This window comes from Nerophis lumbriciformis, linkage group LG29 (genome assembly GCF_033978685.3).
Source record: "Nerophis lumbriciformis linkage group LG29, RoL_Nlum_v2.1, whole genome shotgun sequence".
NCBI classification, from domain to species: domain Eukaryota; kingdom Metazoa; phylum Chordata; class Actinopteri; order Syngnathiformes; family Syngnathidae; genus Nerophis; species Nerophis lumbriciformis.
The window spans coordinates 33,441,757-33,457,500 of NC_084576.2; the positions used below are offsets into that span (position 1 = coordinate 33,441,757).

The 15,744-nt window shown below is 31.3% G+C and overlaps 1 protein-coding gene across 2 annotated transcripts in view; it reads left to right on the forward strand.

Moving 5' to 3' along the window:
* LOC133571930 (serine/threonine-protein kinase PAK 2-like) overlaps positions 1-15,744 on the forward strand; it is a 73,415-nt gene that overhangs the window by 55,559 nt on the left and 2,112 nt on the right. For both annotated transcript variants that reach the window (XM_061924466.2, XM_061924467.2), the window contains exons 13-14: positions 8,704-8,900; positions 13,719-13,856. In XM_061924466.2, the coding sequence (XP_061780450.1) occupies positions 8,704-8,900; positions 13,719-13,856 (335 nt within the window). The remainder of the gene's footprint in view (positions 1-8,703; positions 8,901-13,718; positions 13,857-15,744) is intronic.

The following is a 15,744-nucleotide window of genomic DNA, read 5'->3' on the forward strand; positions in this document are numbered from 1 at the left end:
ATGGTATTAAGCTCCATTTAATAATAACAATATTAGACACATTTATGGTATTAAGCTCCATTTAATAATAATAATATTAGACACATTTATGGTATTAAGCTCCATTTAATAATAGTAATATTAGACACATTTATGGTATTAAGCTCCATTTAATGATAATAATATTAGACACATTTATGGCATTAAGCTCCATTTAATAATAACAATATTAGACACATTTATGGTATTAAGCTCCATTTAATGATAATAATATTAGACACATTTATGGTATTAAGCTCCATTTAATAATAATAATATTAGACACATTTATGATATTAAGCTCCATTTAATGATAATAATATTAGACACATTTATGGTATTAAGCTCCATTTAATAATAACAATATTAGACACATTTATGGTATTAAGCTCCATTTAATAATAATAATATTAGACACATTTATGGTATTAAGCTCCATTTAATGATAATAATATTAGACACATTTATGGTATTAAGCTCCATTTAATAATAATAATATTAGACACATTTATGGTATTAAGCTCCATTTAATAATAATAATATTAGACACATTCATGGTATTAAGCTCCATTTAATAATAACAATATTAGACACATTTATGGTATTAAGCTCCATATAATAATAATAATATTAGACACATTTATGGTATTAAGCTCCATTTAATGATAATAATATTAGACACATTTATGGTATCAAGCTCCATTTAATAATAATAATATTAGACACATTTATGGTATTATGCTCCATTTAATAATAATAATATTAGACACATTTATGGTATTATGCTCCATTTAATGATAATAATATTAGACACATTTATGGTATTAAGCTCCATTTAATAATAATAATATTAGACACATTTATGGTATTAAGCTCCATTTAATAATAACAATATTAGACACATTTATGGTATTAAGCTCCATTTAATGATAATAATATTAGACACATTTATGGTATTAAGCTCCATTTAATAATAATAATATTAGACACATTTATGGTATTAAGCTCCATTTAATGATGATAATATTAGACACATTTATGGTATTAAGCTCCATTTAATGATAATAATATTAGACACATTTATGGTATTAAGCTCCATTTAATAATAATAATATTAGACACATTTATGGTATTAAGCTCCATTTAATGATGATAATATTAGACACATTTATGGTATTAAGCTCCATTTAATGATAATAATATTAGACACATTTATGGTATTAAGCTCCATTTAATAATAATAATATTAGACACATTTATGGTATTAAGCTCCATTTAATAATAATAATATTAGACACATTTATGGTATTAAGCTCCATTTGATAATAATAATATTAGACACATTTATGGTATTAAGCTCCATTTAATAATAATAATATTAGACACATTTATGGTATTAAGCTCCATTTAATAATAATAATATTAGACACATTTATGGTATTAAGCTCCATTTAATAATAATAATATTAGACACATTTATGGTATTAAGCTCCATTTAATGATAATAATATTAGACACATTTATGGTATTAAGCTCCATTTAATGATAATAATATTAGACACATTTATGGTATTAAGCTCCATTTAATAATAATAATATTAGACACATTTATGGTATTAAGCTCCATTTAATAATAATAATATTAGACACATTTATGATATTAAGCTCCATTTAATAATAATAATATTAGACACATTTATGATATTAAGCTCCATTTAATGATAATAATATTAGACACATTTATGGTATTAAGCTCCATTTAATGATAATAATATTAGACACATTTATGGTATTAAGCTCCATTTAATGATAATAATATTAGACACATTTATGGTATTAAGCTCCATTTAATAATAATAATATTAGACACATTTATGATATTAAGCTCCATTTAATGATAATAATATTAGACACATTTATGGTATTAAGCTCCATTTAATGATAATAATATTAGACACATTTATGGTATTAAGCTCCATTTAATAATAATAATATTAGACACATTTATGGTATTAAGCTCCATTTAATGATAATAATATTAGACACATTTATGATATTAAGCTCCATTTAATGATAATAATATTAGACACATTTATGGTATTAAGCTCCATTTAATAATAATAATATTAGACACATTTATGATATTAAGCTCCATTTAATGATAATAATATTAGACACATTTATGGTATTAAGCTCCATTTAATAATAATAATATTAGACACATTTATGGTATTAAGCTCCATTTAATAATAATAATATTAGACACATTTATGGTATTAAGCTCCATTTAATGGTAATAATATTAGACACATTTATGGTATTAAGCTCCATTTAATGATAATAATATTAGACACATTTATGGTATTAAGCTCCATTTAATAATAATAATATTAGACATATTTATGGTATTAAGCTCCATTTAATAATAACAATATTAGACACATTTATGGTATTAAGCTCCATTTAATGATAATAATATTAGACACATTTATGGTATTAAGCTCCATTTAATAATAATAATATTAGACACATTTATGGTATTAAGCTCCATTTAATAATAATAATATTAGACACATGTATGATATTAAGCTCCATTTAATGATAATAATATTAGACACATTTATGGTATTAAGCTCCATTTAATAATAATAATATTAGACACATTTATGATATTAAGCTCCATTTAATGATAATAATATTAGACACATTTATGGTATTAAGCTCCATTTAATAATAATAATATTAGACACATTTATGGTATTAAGCTCCATTTAATAATAATAATATTAGACACATTTATGGTATTAAGCTCCATTTAATGATAATAATATTAGACACATTTATGGTATTAAGCTCCATTTAATAATAATAATATTAGACACATTTATGGTATTAAGCTCCATTTAATGGTAATAATATTAGACACATTTATGGTATTAAGCTCCATTTAATAATAATAATATTAGACACATTTATGGTATTAAGCTCCATTTAATAATAATAATATTAGACATATTTATGGTATTAAGCTCCATTTAATAATAATAATATTAGACACATTTATGGTATTAAGCTCCATTTAATAATAATAATATTAGACACATTTATGGTATTAAGCTCCATTTAATGGTAATAATATTAGACACATTTATGGTATTAAGCTCCATTTAATAATAATAATATTAGACACATTTATGGTATTAAGCTCCATTTAATGATAATAATATTAGACATATTTATGGTATTAAGCTCCATTTAATGATAATAATATTAGACACATTTATGGTATTGAGCTCCATTTAATGATAATAATATTAGACACATTTATGGTATTAAGCTCCATTTAATAATAATAATATTAGACACATTTATGGTATTAAGCTCCATTTAATAATAATAATATTAGACACATTTATGGTATTAAGCTCCATTTAATGGTAATAATATTAGACACATTTATGGTATTAAGCTCCATTTAATAATAATAATATTAGACACATTTATGGTATTAAGCTCCATTTAATAATAATAATATTAGACACATTTATGGTATTAAGCTCCATTTAATAATAATAATATTAGACACATTTATGGTATTAAGCTCCATTTAATAATAATAATATTAGACACATTTATGATATTAAGCTCCATTTAATGATAATAATATTAGACACATTTATGGTATTAAGCTCCATTTAATAATAATAATATTAGACACATTTATGGTATTAAGCTCCATTTAATAATAACAATATTAGACACATTTATGGTATTAAGCTCCATTTAATAATAATAATATTATACATATTTATGGTATTAAGCTCCATTTAATAATAATAATATTAGACATATTTATGGTATTAAGCTCCATTTAATGATAATAATATTAGACACATTTATGGTATTAAGCTCCATTTAATAATAATAATATTAGACACATTTATGGTACTAGGTTGCATATTAATAATAATATTAAACACATTTATGGTACTAAGCTCCATTTAATAATAATAATAATATTAGACACATTTATGTTCTTAACCTACATTTAAATATTATAATAGTACACACCTTTATGGTACTAAGCTACATTTAATAATAATAATATTAGACACATTTATGGTCTTAGGCTGCATTTAATAGTAATAATTGTTAAACACATTCAAGGTACTAAGCTACATTTAATAATAATAATAATAGCATACACACTTATGGTACTAAGTTACATATAATAATAATATTAAACACATTTATTGTACTAAACTACATTGAAATATTATAGTAGTAAACACATTTATGGTACTAAGCTACATTTAATAATAATATTAGACACATTTATGGTCTTAACCTACATTTAAATATTATAATAGCAAACACTTATGGTACTAAGCTATATTTAATAATAATAAAGACATTTATGGTATTAAGCTACATTTAATAATAGTAAAATTAATCACATGTTAATAATATATTAAAAACATTTATGATACTAAGCTACATATTAATAATAATATTAAACACATTTAAACTACTAAGTTACATATTAATAATAATATTAAACACATTTATGGTACTAAGTTACATATTAATGATCATAAACACATTTATGGTACTAAGCTACATTTAATAATAATCTTAAATACATTTATGGTACTAAGTTACATATTAATAATAATATTAAATACATTTATGGTACTAAGTTACATTTTAATAATAATATTAAACACATTTATGGTACTAAGTTACATTTGTAGTCACAGCTGTCCTAGGTTAGACTGATGGAAACATGGCTGCTAATTTGTAATCAGACCACCACCAATTCATTTATGTTCATATTCATACACCAAACATGAACATTCATACACCAAACACTAATATTTACATTCATACACCAAACACTAATATTTACATTCATACACCAAACACTAATATTTACATTCATACACCAAACATGAACATTCATACACCAAACACTAATATTTACATTCATACACCAAACACTAATATTTATATTCATACACCAAACACTAATATTTATATTCATACACCAAACACTAATATTTATATTCATACACCAAACACTAATATTTACATTCATACACCAAACACTAATATTTATATTCATACACCAAACACTAATATTTATATTCTAACACTAATATTTATATTCATACACCAATCACTAATATTTATATTCCAACTCTAATATTTATATCCATACACCAAACACTAATATTTATATTCTAACACTAATATTTATATTCATACACCAAACACTAATATTTATATCCATACACCAAACACTAATATTTACATTCATACACCAAACACTAATATTTACATTCATACACCAAACACTAATATTTATATTCATACACCAAACACTAATATTTATATTCTAACACTAATATTTATATTCATACACCAATCACTAATATTTATATTCCAACTCTAATATTTATATCCATACACCAAACACTAATATTTATATTCTAACACTAATATTTATATCCATACACCAAACACTAATATTTATATTCATACACCAAACACTAATATTTACATTCATACACCAAACACTAATATTTACATTCATACACCAAACACTAATATTTATATTCATACACCAAACACTAATATTTATATTCATACACCAAACACTAATATTTATATTCATACACCAAACACTAATATTTATGTTCATACACCAAACACTAATATTTATATTCATACACCAAACACTAATATTTATATTCATACACCAAACACTAATATTTATATTCATACACCAAACACTAATATTTACATTCATACACCAAACACTAATATTTACATTCATACACCAAACACTAATATTTATATTCATACACCAAACACTAATATTTATATTCATACACCAAACACTAATATTTATATTCATACACCAAACACTAATATTTATATTCATACACCAAACACTAATATTTATGTTCATACACCAAACACTAATATTTATATTCATACACCAAACACTAATATTTATATTCATACACCAAACACTAATATTTATATTCATACACCAAACACTAATATTTATATTCATACACCAAACACTAATATTTATATTCATACACCAAACACTAATATTTATGTTCATACACCAAACACTAATATTTATATTCTAGCACTAATATTTATATTCATACACCAAACACTAATATTTATATTCATACACCAAACACTAATATTTATATTCATACACCAAACACTAATATTTATATTCATACACCAAACACTAATATTTATATTCATACACCAAACACTAATATTTATATTCATACACCAAACACTAATATTTATATTCATACACCAAACACTAATATTTACATTCATACACCAAACACTAATATTTACATTCATACACCAAACACTAATATTTATATTCATACACCAAACACTAATATTTATATTCATACACCAAACACTAATATTTATATTCATACACCAAACACTAATATTTACATTCATACACCAAACACTAATATTTACATTCATACACCAAACACTAATATTTATATTCATACACCAAACACTAATATTTATATTCATACACCAAACACTAATATTTATATTCATACACCAATCACTAATATTTATATTCATACACCAATCACTAATATTTATATTCATACACCAAACACTAATATTTATATTCATACACCAAACACTAATATTTATATTCATACACCAAACACTAATATTTATATTCATACACCAAACACTAATATTTATATTCATACACCAAACGCTAATATTTACATTCATACACCAAACACTAATATTTACATTCATACACCAAACACTAATATTTATATTCATACACCAAACACTAATATTTATATTCATACACCAAACACTAATATTTATATTCATACACCAAACACTAATATTTACATTCATACACCAAACACTAATATTTACATTCATACACCAAACACTAATATTTATATTCATACACCAAACACTAATATTTATATTCATACACCAAACACTAATATTTATATTCATACACCAATCACTAATATTTATATTCATACACCAAACACTAATATTTATATTCATACACCAATCACTAATATTTATATTCATACACCAAACACTAATATTTACATTCATACACCAAACACTAATATTTATATTCATACACCAAACACTAATATTTATATTCATACACCAAACACTAATATTTACATTCATACACCAAACACTAATATTTATATTCATACACCAAACACTAATATTTACATTCATACACCAAACACTAATATTTATATTCATAAACCAACCACTAATATTTACATTCATACACCAAACACTAATATTTATATTCATACACCAAACACTAATATTTATATTCATACACCAAACACTAATATTTATATTCATACACCAACCACTAATATTTATATTCATACACCAAACACTAATATTTACTTTCATACACCAAACACTAATATTTATATTCATACACCAAACACTAATATTTATATTCATACACCAAACACTAATATTTACATTCATACACCAAACACTAATATTTATATTCATACACCAAACACTAATATTTATATTCATACACCAAACACTAATATTTATATCCATACACCAAACACTAATATTTATATTCATACACCAAACACTAATATTTATATTCATACACCAAACATGAACATTCATACACCAAACACTAATATTTATATTCATACACCAAACATGAACATTCATACACCAAACACTAATATTTATATTCATACACCAAACACTAATATTTATATCCATACACCAAACACTAATATTTATATTCATACACCAAACACTAATATTTATATCCATACACCAAACACTAATATTTATATTCATACACCAAACACTAATATTTATATTCATACACCAAACACTAATATTTATATTCATACACCAAACACTAATATTTATATTCATACACCAAACACTAATATTTATATTCATACACCAAACATGAACATTCATACACCAAACACTAATATTTATATTCATACACCAAACACTAATATTTATATCCATACACCAAACACTAATATTTATATTCATACACCAAACACTAATATTTATATCCATACACCAAACACTAATATTTATATTCATACACCAAACACTAATATTTATATCCATACACCAAACACTAATATTTATATTCATACACCAAACACTAATATTTACATTCATACACCAAACACTAATATTTATATTCATACACCAAACACTAATATTTATATTCATACACCAAACACTAATATTTATATTCATACACCAAACACTAATATTTACATTCATACACCAAACACTAATATTTATATTCATACACCAAACACTAATATTTATATTCATACACCAAACACTAATATTTACATTCATACACCAAACACTAATATTTATATTCATACACCAAACACTAATATTTATATTCATACACCAAACACTAATATTTATATTCATACACCAAACACTAATATTTATATTCATACACCAAACACTAATATTTATATTCATACACCAAACACTAATATTTACATTCATACACCAAACATGTATTCATACTTGGAGACCTTCAGACCATGGAGCACACAGGTGGTCTTAAACCAGGTCTTTCTTTCTGTCCCCCGGCAGCCGACTTTGGCTTCTGTGCTCAGATCACACCAGAGCAGAGCAAGCGCAGCACCATGGTGGGAACTCCCTACTGGATGGCTCCGGAGGTGGTGACCAGGAAGGCCTACGGACCCAAGGTGGACATCTGGTCCCTGGGCATCATGGCCATAGAAATGGTGGAGGGGGAGCCCCCCTATCTCAACGAGAACCCTCTCAGGGTGAGTATGTCCCAAGACTTAGTCCAGTTCTGTTTGGGACTCAGGCCTTGTACCTCATTTCTGTGTTGGACTCAGGCCTTGTACCTCATTTCTGTGTTGGACTCAGGCCTTGTACTTCATTTCTGTGTTGGACTCAGGCCTTGTACCTCATTTCTGTGTTGGACTCAGGCCTTGTACCTCATTTATGTGTTGGACCCAGACCTTGTACTTCATTTCTGTGTTGGACTCAGGCCTTGTACCTCATTTCTGTGTTGGACTCAGGCCTTGTACTTCATTTCTGTGTTGGACTCAGGCCTTGTACTTCATTTCTGTGTTGGACTCAGGCCTTGTACCTCATTTCTGTGTTGGACTCAGGCCTTCTACCTCATTTCTGTGTTGGACTCAGGCCTTGTAGTTCATTTCTGTGTTGGACTCAGGCCTTGTACTTCATTTCTGTGTTGGACTCAGGCCTTGTACTTCATTTCTGTGTTGGACTCAGTCCTTGTACTTCATTTCTGTGTTGGACCCAGGCCTTGTACCTCATTTCTGTGTTGGACTCAGGCCTTGTACCTCATTTCTGTGTTGGACTCAGACCTTGTACTTCAATTCTGTGTTGGACTCAGACCTTCTACCTCATTTCTGTGTTGGACTCAGGCCTTGTACCTCATTTCTGTGTTGGACTCAGGCCTTGTACTTCATTTCTGTGTTGGACTCAGGCCTTGTACTTCATTTCTGTGTTGGACTCAGGCCTTGTACCTCATTTCTGTGTTGGACTCAGGCCTTCTACCTCATTTCTTTGTTGGACTCAGGCCTTGTACCTCATTTCTGTGTTGGACTCAGGCCTTGTACTTCATTTCTGTGTTGGACTCAGGCCTTGTACTTCATTTCTGTGTTGGACCCAGGCCTTGTACTTCATTTCTGTGTTGGACTCAGGCCTTCTACCTCATTTCTTTGTTGGACTCAGGCCTTGTACCTCATTTCTGTGTTGGACTCAGGCCTTGTACCTCATTTCTGTGTTGGACTCAGACCTTGTACTTCAATTCTGTGTTGGACTCAGACCTTCTACCTCATTTCTGTGTTGGACTCAGGCCTTGTACCTCATTTCTGTGTTGGACTCAGGCCTTGTACTTCATTTCTGTGTTGGACTCAGGCCTTGTACTTCATTTCTGTGTTGGACTCAGGCCTTGTACCTCATTTCTGTGTTGGACTCAGGCCTTCTACCTCATTTCTTTGTTGGACTCAGGCCTTGTACCTCATTTCTGTGTTGGACTCAGGCCTTGTACTTCATTTCTGTGTTGGACTCAGGCCTTGTACTTCATTTCTGTGTTGGACCCAGGCCTTGTACTTCATTTCTGTGTTGGACTCAGGCCTTGTACCTCATTTCTGTGTTGGACTCAGGCCTTCTACCTCATTTCTGTGTTGGACTCAGGCCTTGTACTTCATTTCTGTGTTGGACTCAGGCCTTGTACTTCATTTCTGTGTTGGACTCAGACCTTGTACCTCATTTCTGTGTTGGACTCAGACCTTGTACCTAATTTCTGTGTTAGACTCAGGCCTTGTACCTCATTTCTGTGTTGGACTCAGGCCTTGTACTTCATTTCTGTGTTGGACTCAGGCCTTGTACCTCATTTCTGTGTTGGACTCAGGCCTAGTACTTCATTTCTGTGTTGGACTCAGGCCTTGTACCTCATTTCTGTGTTGAACTCAGGCCTTGTACTTAATTTCTGTGTTGGACTCAGACCTTGTACCTCATTTCTGTGTTGGACTCAGACCTTGTACCTCATTTCTGTGTTGGACTCAGGCCTTGTACCACATTTATGTGTTGGACCCAGACCTTGTACTTCATTTCTGTGTTGGACTCAGTCCTTGTACCTCATTTCTGTGTTGGACTCAGGCCTTGTACTTCATTTCTGTGTTGGACTCAGACCTTCTACCTCATTTCTGTGTTGGACTCAGGCCTTGTACTTCATTTCTGTGTTGGACTCAGGCCTTGTACCTCATTTCTGTGTTGGACCCAGACCTTGTACTTCATTTCTGTGTTGGACTCAGGCCTTGTACCTCATTTCTGTGTTGGACTCAAGCCTTGTACTTCATTTCTGTGTTGGACTCAGGCCTTGTACTTCATTTCTGTGTTGGACCCAGGCCTTGTACCTCATTTCTGTGTTGGACTCAGACCTTCTACCTCATTTCTGTGTTGGACTCAGGCCTTGTACCTTATTTCTGTGTTGGACTCAGGCCTTGTACTTCATTTCTGTGTTGGACTCAGGCCTTGTACCTCATTTCTGTGTTGGACTCAGGCCTTGTACCTCATTTCTGTGTTGGACCCAGGCCTTGTACTTCATTTCTGTGTTGGAGTCAGGCCTTGTACCTCATTTCTGTGTTGGACTCAGGCCTTGTACTTCATTTCTGTGTTGGACTCAGGCCTTGTACTTCATTTCTGTGTTGGACCCAGGCCTTGTACTTCATTTCTGTGTTGGACTCAGGCCTTGTACCTCATTTCTGTGTTGGACTCAGGCCTTCTACCTCATTTCTGTGTTGGACTCAGGCCTTGTACTTCATTTCTGTGTTGGACTCAGGCCTTGTACTTCATTTCTGTGTTGGAGTCAGGCCTTGTACCTCATTTCTGTGTTGGACTCAGGCCTTGTACTTCATTTCTGTGTTGGACTCAGGCCTTGTACTTCATTTCTGTGTTGGACCCAGGCCTTGTACTTCATTTCTGTGTTGGACTCAGGCCTTGTACCTCATTTCTGTGTTGGACTCAGGCCTTCTACCTCATTTCTGTGTTGGACTCAGGCCTTGTACTTCATTTCTGTGTTGGACTCAGGCCTTGTACTTCATTTCTGTGTTGGACTCAGACCTTGTACCTCATTTCTGTGTTGGACTCAGACCTTGTACCTAATTTCTGTGTTAGACTCAGGCCTTGTACCTCATTTCTGTGTTGGACTCAGGCCTTGTACTTCATTTCTGTGTTGGACTCAGGCCTTGTACCTCATTTCTGTGTTGGACTCAGGCCTAGTACTTCATTTCTGTGTTGGACTCAGGCCTTGTACCTCATTTCTGTGTTGAACTCAGGCCTTGTACTTCATTTCTGTGTTGGACTCAGACCTTGTACCTCATTTCTGTGTTGGACTCAGACCTTGTACCTCATTTCTGTGTTGGACTCAGGCCTTGTACCACATTTATGTGTTGGACCCAGACCTTGTACTTCATTTCTGTGTTGGACTCAGTCCTTGTACCTCATTTCTGTGTTGGACTCAGGCCTTGTACTTCATTTCTGTGTTGGACTCAGACCTTCTACCTCATTTCTGTGTTGGACTCAGGCCTTGTACTTCATTTCTGTGTTGGACTCAGGCCTTGTACCTCATTTCTGTGTTGGACCCAGACCTTGTACTTCATTTCTGTGTTGGACTCAGGCCTTGTACCTCATTTCTGTGTTGGACTCAAGCCTTGTACTTCATTTCTGTGTTGGACTCAGGCCTTGTACTTCATTTCTGTGTTGGACCCAGGCCTTGTACCTCATTTCTGTGTTGGACTCAGACCTTCTACCTCATTTCTGTGTTGGACTCAGGCCTTGTACCTTATTTCTGTGTTGGACTCAGGCCTTGTACTTCATTTCTGTGTTGGACTCAGGCCTTGTACCTCATTTCTGTGTTGGACTCAGGCCTTGTACCTCATTTCTGTGTTGGACCCAGGCCTTGTACTTCATTTCTGTGTTGGAGTCAGGCCTTGTACCTCATTTCTGTGTTGGACTCAGGCCTTGTACTTCATTTCTGTGTTGGACTCAGGCCTTGTACTTCATTTCTGTGTTGGACCCAGGCCTTGTACTTCATTTCTGTGTTGGACTCAGGCCTTGTACTTCATTTCTGTGTCGGACTCAGGCCTTGTACCTCATTTCTGTGTTGGACTCAGGCCTTCTACCTCATTTCTGTGTTGGACTCAGGCCTTGTACTTCATTTCTGTGTTGGACTCAGGCCTTGTACTTCATTTCTGTGTTGGACTCAGACCTTGTACCTCATTTCTGTGTTGGACTCAGACCTTGTACCTAATTTCTGTGTTAGACTCAGGCCTTGTACCTCATTTCTGTGTTGGACTCAGGCCTTGTACTTCATTTCTGTGTTGGACTCAGGCCTTGTACCTCATTTCTGTGTTGGACTCAGGCCTAGTACTTCATTTCTGTGTTGGACTCAGGCCTTGTACCTCATTTCTGTGTTGAACTCAGGCCTTGTACTTCATTTCTGTGTTGGACTCAGACCTTGTACCTCATTTCTGTGTTGGACTCAGACCTTGTACCTCATTTCTGTGTTGGACTCAGGCCTTGTACCACATTTATGTGTTGGACCCAGACCTTGTACTTCATTTCTGTGTTGGACTCAGACCTTCTACCTCATTTCTGTGTTGGACTCAGGCCTTGTACTTCATTTCTGTGTTGGACTCAGGCCTTGTACCTCATTTCTGTGTTGGACCCAGACCTTGTACTTCATTTCTGTGTTGGACTCAGGCCTTGTACTTCATTTCTGTGTTGGACTCAGGCCTTGTACTTCATTTCTGTGTTGGACCCAGACCTTGTACTTCATTTCTGTGTTGGACTCAGGCCTTGTACTTCATTTCTGTGTTGGACTCAGGCCTTGTACTTCATTTCTGTGTTGGACTCAGACCTTGTACTTCATTTCTGTGTTGGACTCAGGCCTTGTACTTCATTTCTGTGTTGGACCCAGACCTTGTACTTCATTTCTGTGTTGGACTCAGGCCTTGTACTTCATTTCTGTGTTGGACTCAGGCCTTGTACTTCATTTCTGTGTTGGACTCAGGCCTTGTACTTCATTTCTGTGTTGGACTCAGGCCTTGTACCTCATTGCCACCAACGGCACTCCTGAGCTGCAGAGTCCGGAGAAGTTGTCCCTTGTCTTCAAGTCCTTCCTGTCCCGATGTCTGGAGATGGACGTGGAGAAACGAGGCTCGGGCAGAGAATTGCTACAGGTGAGACTCTCATAATAGATGTCATATATCACATACAACAATGTAATAGATGTCATATATCACATACAACAACGTAATAGATGTCATATATCACATACAACAATGTAATAGATGTCATATATCACATACAACAACGTAATAGATGTCATATATCACATACAACAACGTAATAGATGTCATATATCACATACAACAACGTAATAGATGTCATATATCACATAAAACAACATAAAAATGTCAGATATCACATAAAACAATGTAATAGATGTCATATATCACATACAACAACGTAATGGATGTCATATATCACATACAACAACGTAATAGATGTCATATATCACATACAACAACGTAATAGATGTCATATATCACATACAACAATGTAATAGATGTCATATATCACATACAACAATGTAATAGATGTCATATATCACATACAACAATGTAATAGATGTCATATATCACATACAACAACGTAATAGATGTCATATATCACATACAACAACGTAATAGATGTCATATATCACATACAACAACGTAATAGATGTCATATATCACATACAACAATGTACTAGATGTCATATATCACATACAACAACGTAATAGATGTCATATATCACATACAACAACGTAATAGATGTCATATATCACATACAACAATGTAATAGATGTCATATATCACATACAACAATGTAATAGATGTCATATATCACATACAACAATGTAATAGATGTCATATATCACATACAACAACGTAATAGATGTCATATATCACATACAACAACGTAATAGATGTCATATATCACATACAACAACGTAATAGATGTCATATATCACATACAACAACGTAATAGATGTCATATATCACATACAACAACGTAATAGATGTCATATATCACATACAACAACGTAATAGATGTCATATATCACATACAACAACGTAATAGATGTCATATATCACATACAACAACGTAATAGATATCACATACAACAACGTAATAGATGTCATATATCACATACAACAACGTAATAGATGTCATATATCACATACAACAATGTAATAGATGTCATATATCACATACAACAATGTAATAGATGTCATATATCACATACAACAACGTAATAGATGTCATATATCACATACAACAACGTAATAGATGTCATATATCACATACAACAACGTAATAGATGTCATATATCACATACAACAATGTACTAGATGTCATATATCACATACAACAACGTAATAGATGTCATATATCACATACAACAACGTAATAGATGTCATATATCACATACAACAATGTAATAGATGTCATATATCACATACAACAATGTAATAGATGTCATATATCACATACAACAATGTAATAGATGTCATATATCACATACAACAACGTAATAGATGTCATATATCACATACAACAACGTAATAGATGTCATATATCACATACAACAACGTAATAGATGTCATATATCACATACAACAACGTAATAGATGTCATATATCACATACAACAACGTAATAGATGTCATATATCACATACAACAACGTAATAGATGTCATATATCACATACAACAACGTAATAGATATCACATACAACAACGTAATAGATGTCATATATCACATACAACAACGTAATAGATGTCATATATCACATACAACAATGTAATAGATGTCATATATCACATACAACAATGTAATAGATGTCATATATCACATACAACAACGTAATAGATGTCATATATCACATACAACAACGTAATAGATGTCATATATGACATGCAACAACGTAATAGATGTCATATATCACATACAACAATGTAATAGATGTCATATATCACATACAACAACGTAATAGATGTCATATATCACATACAACAACG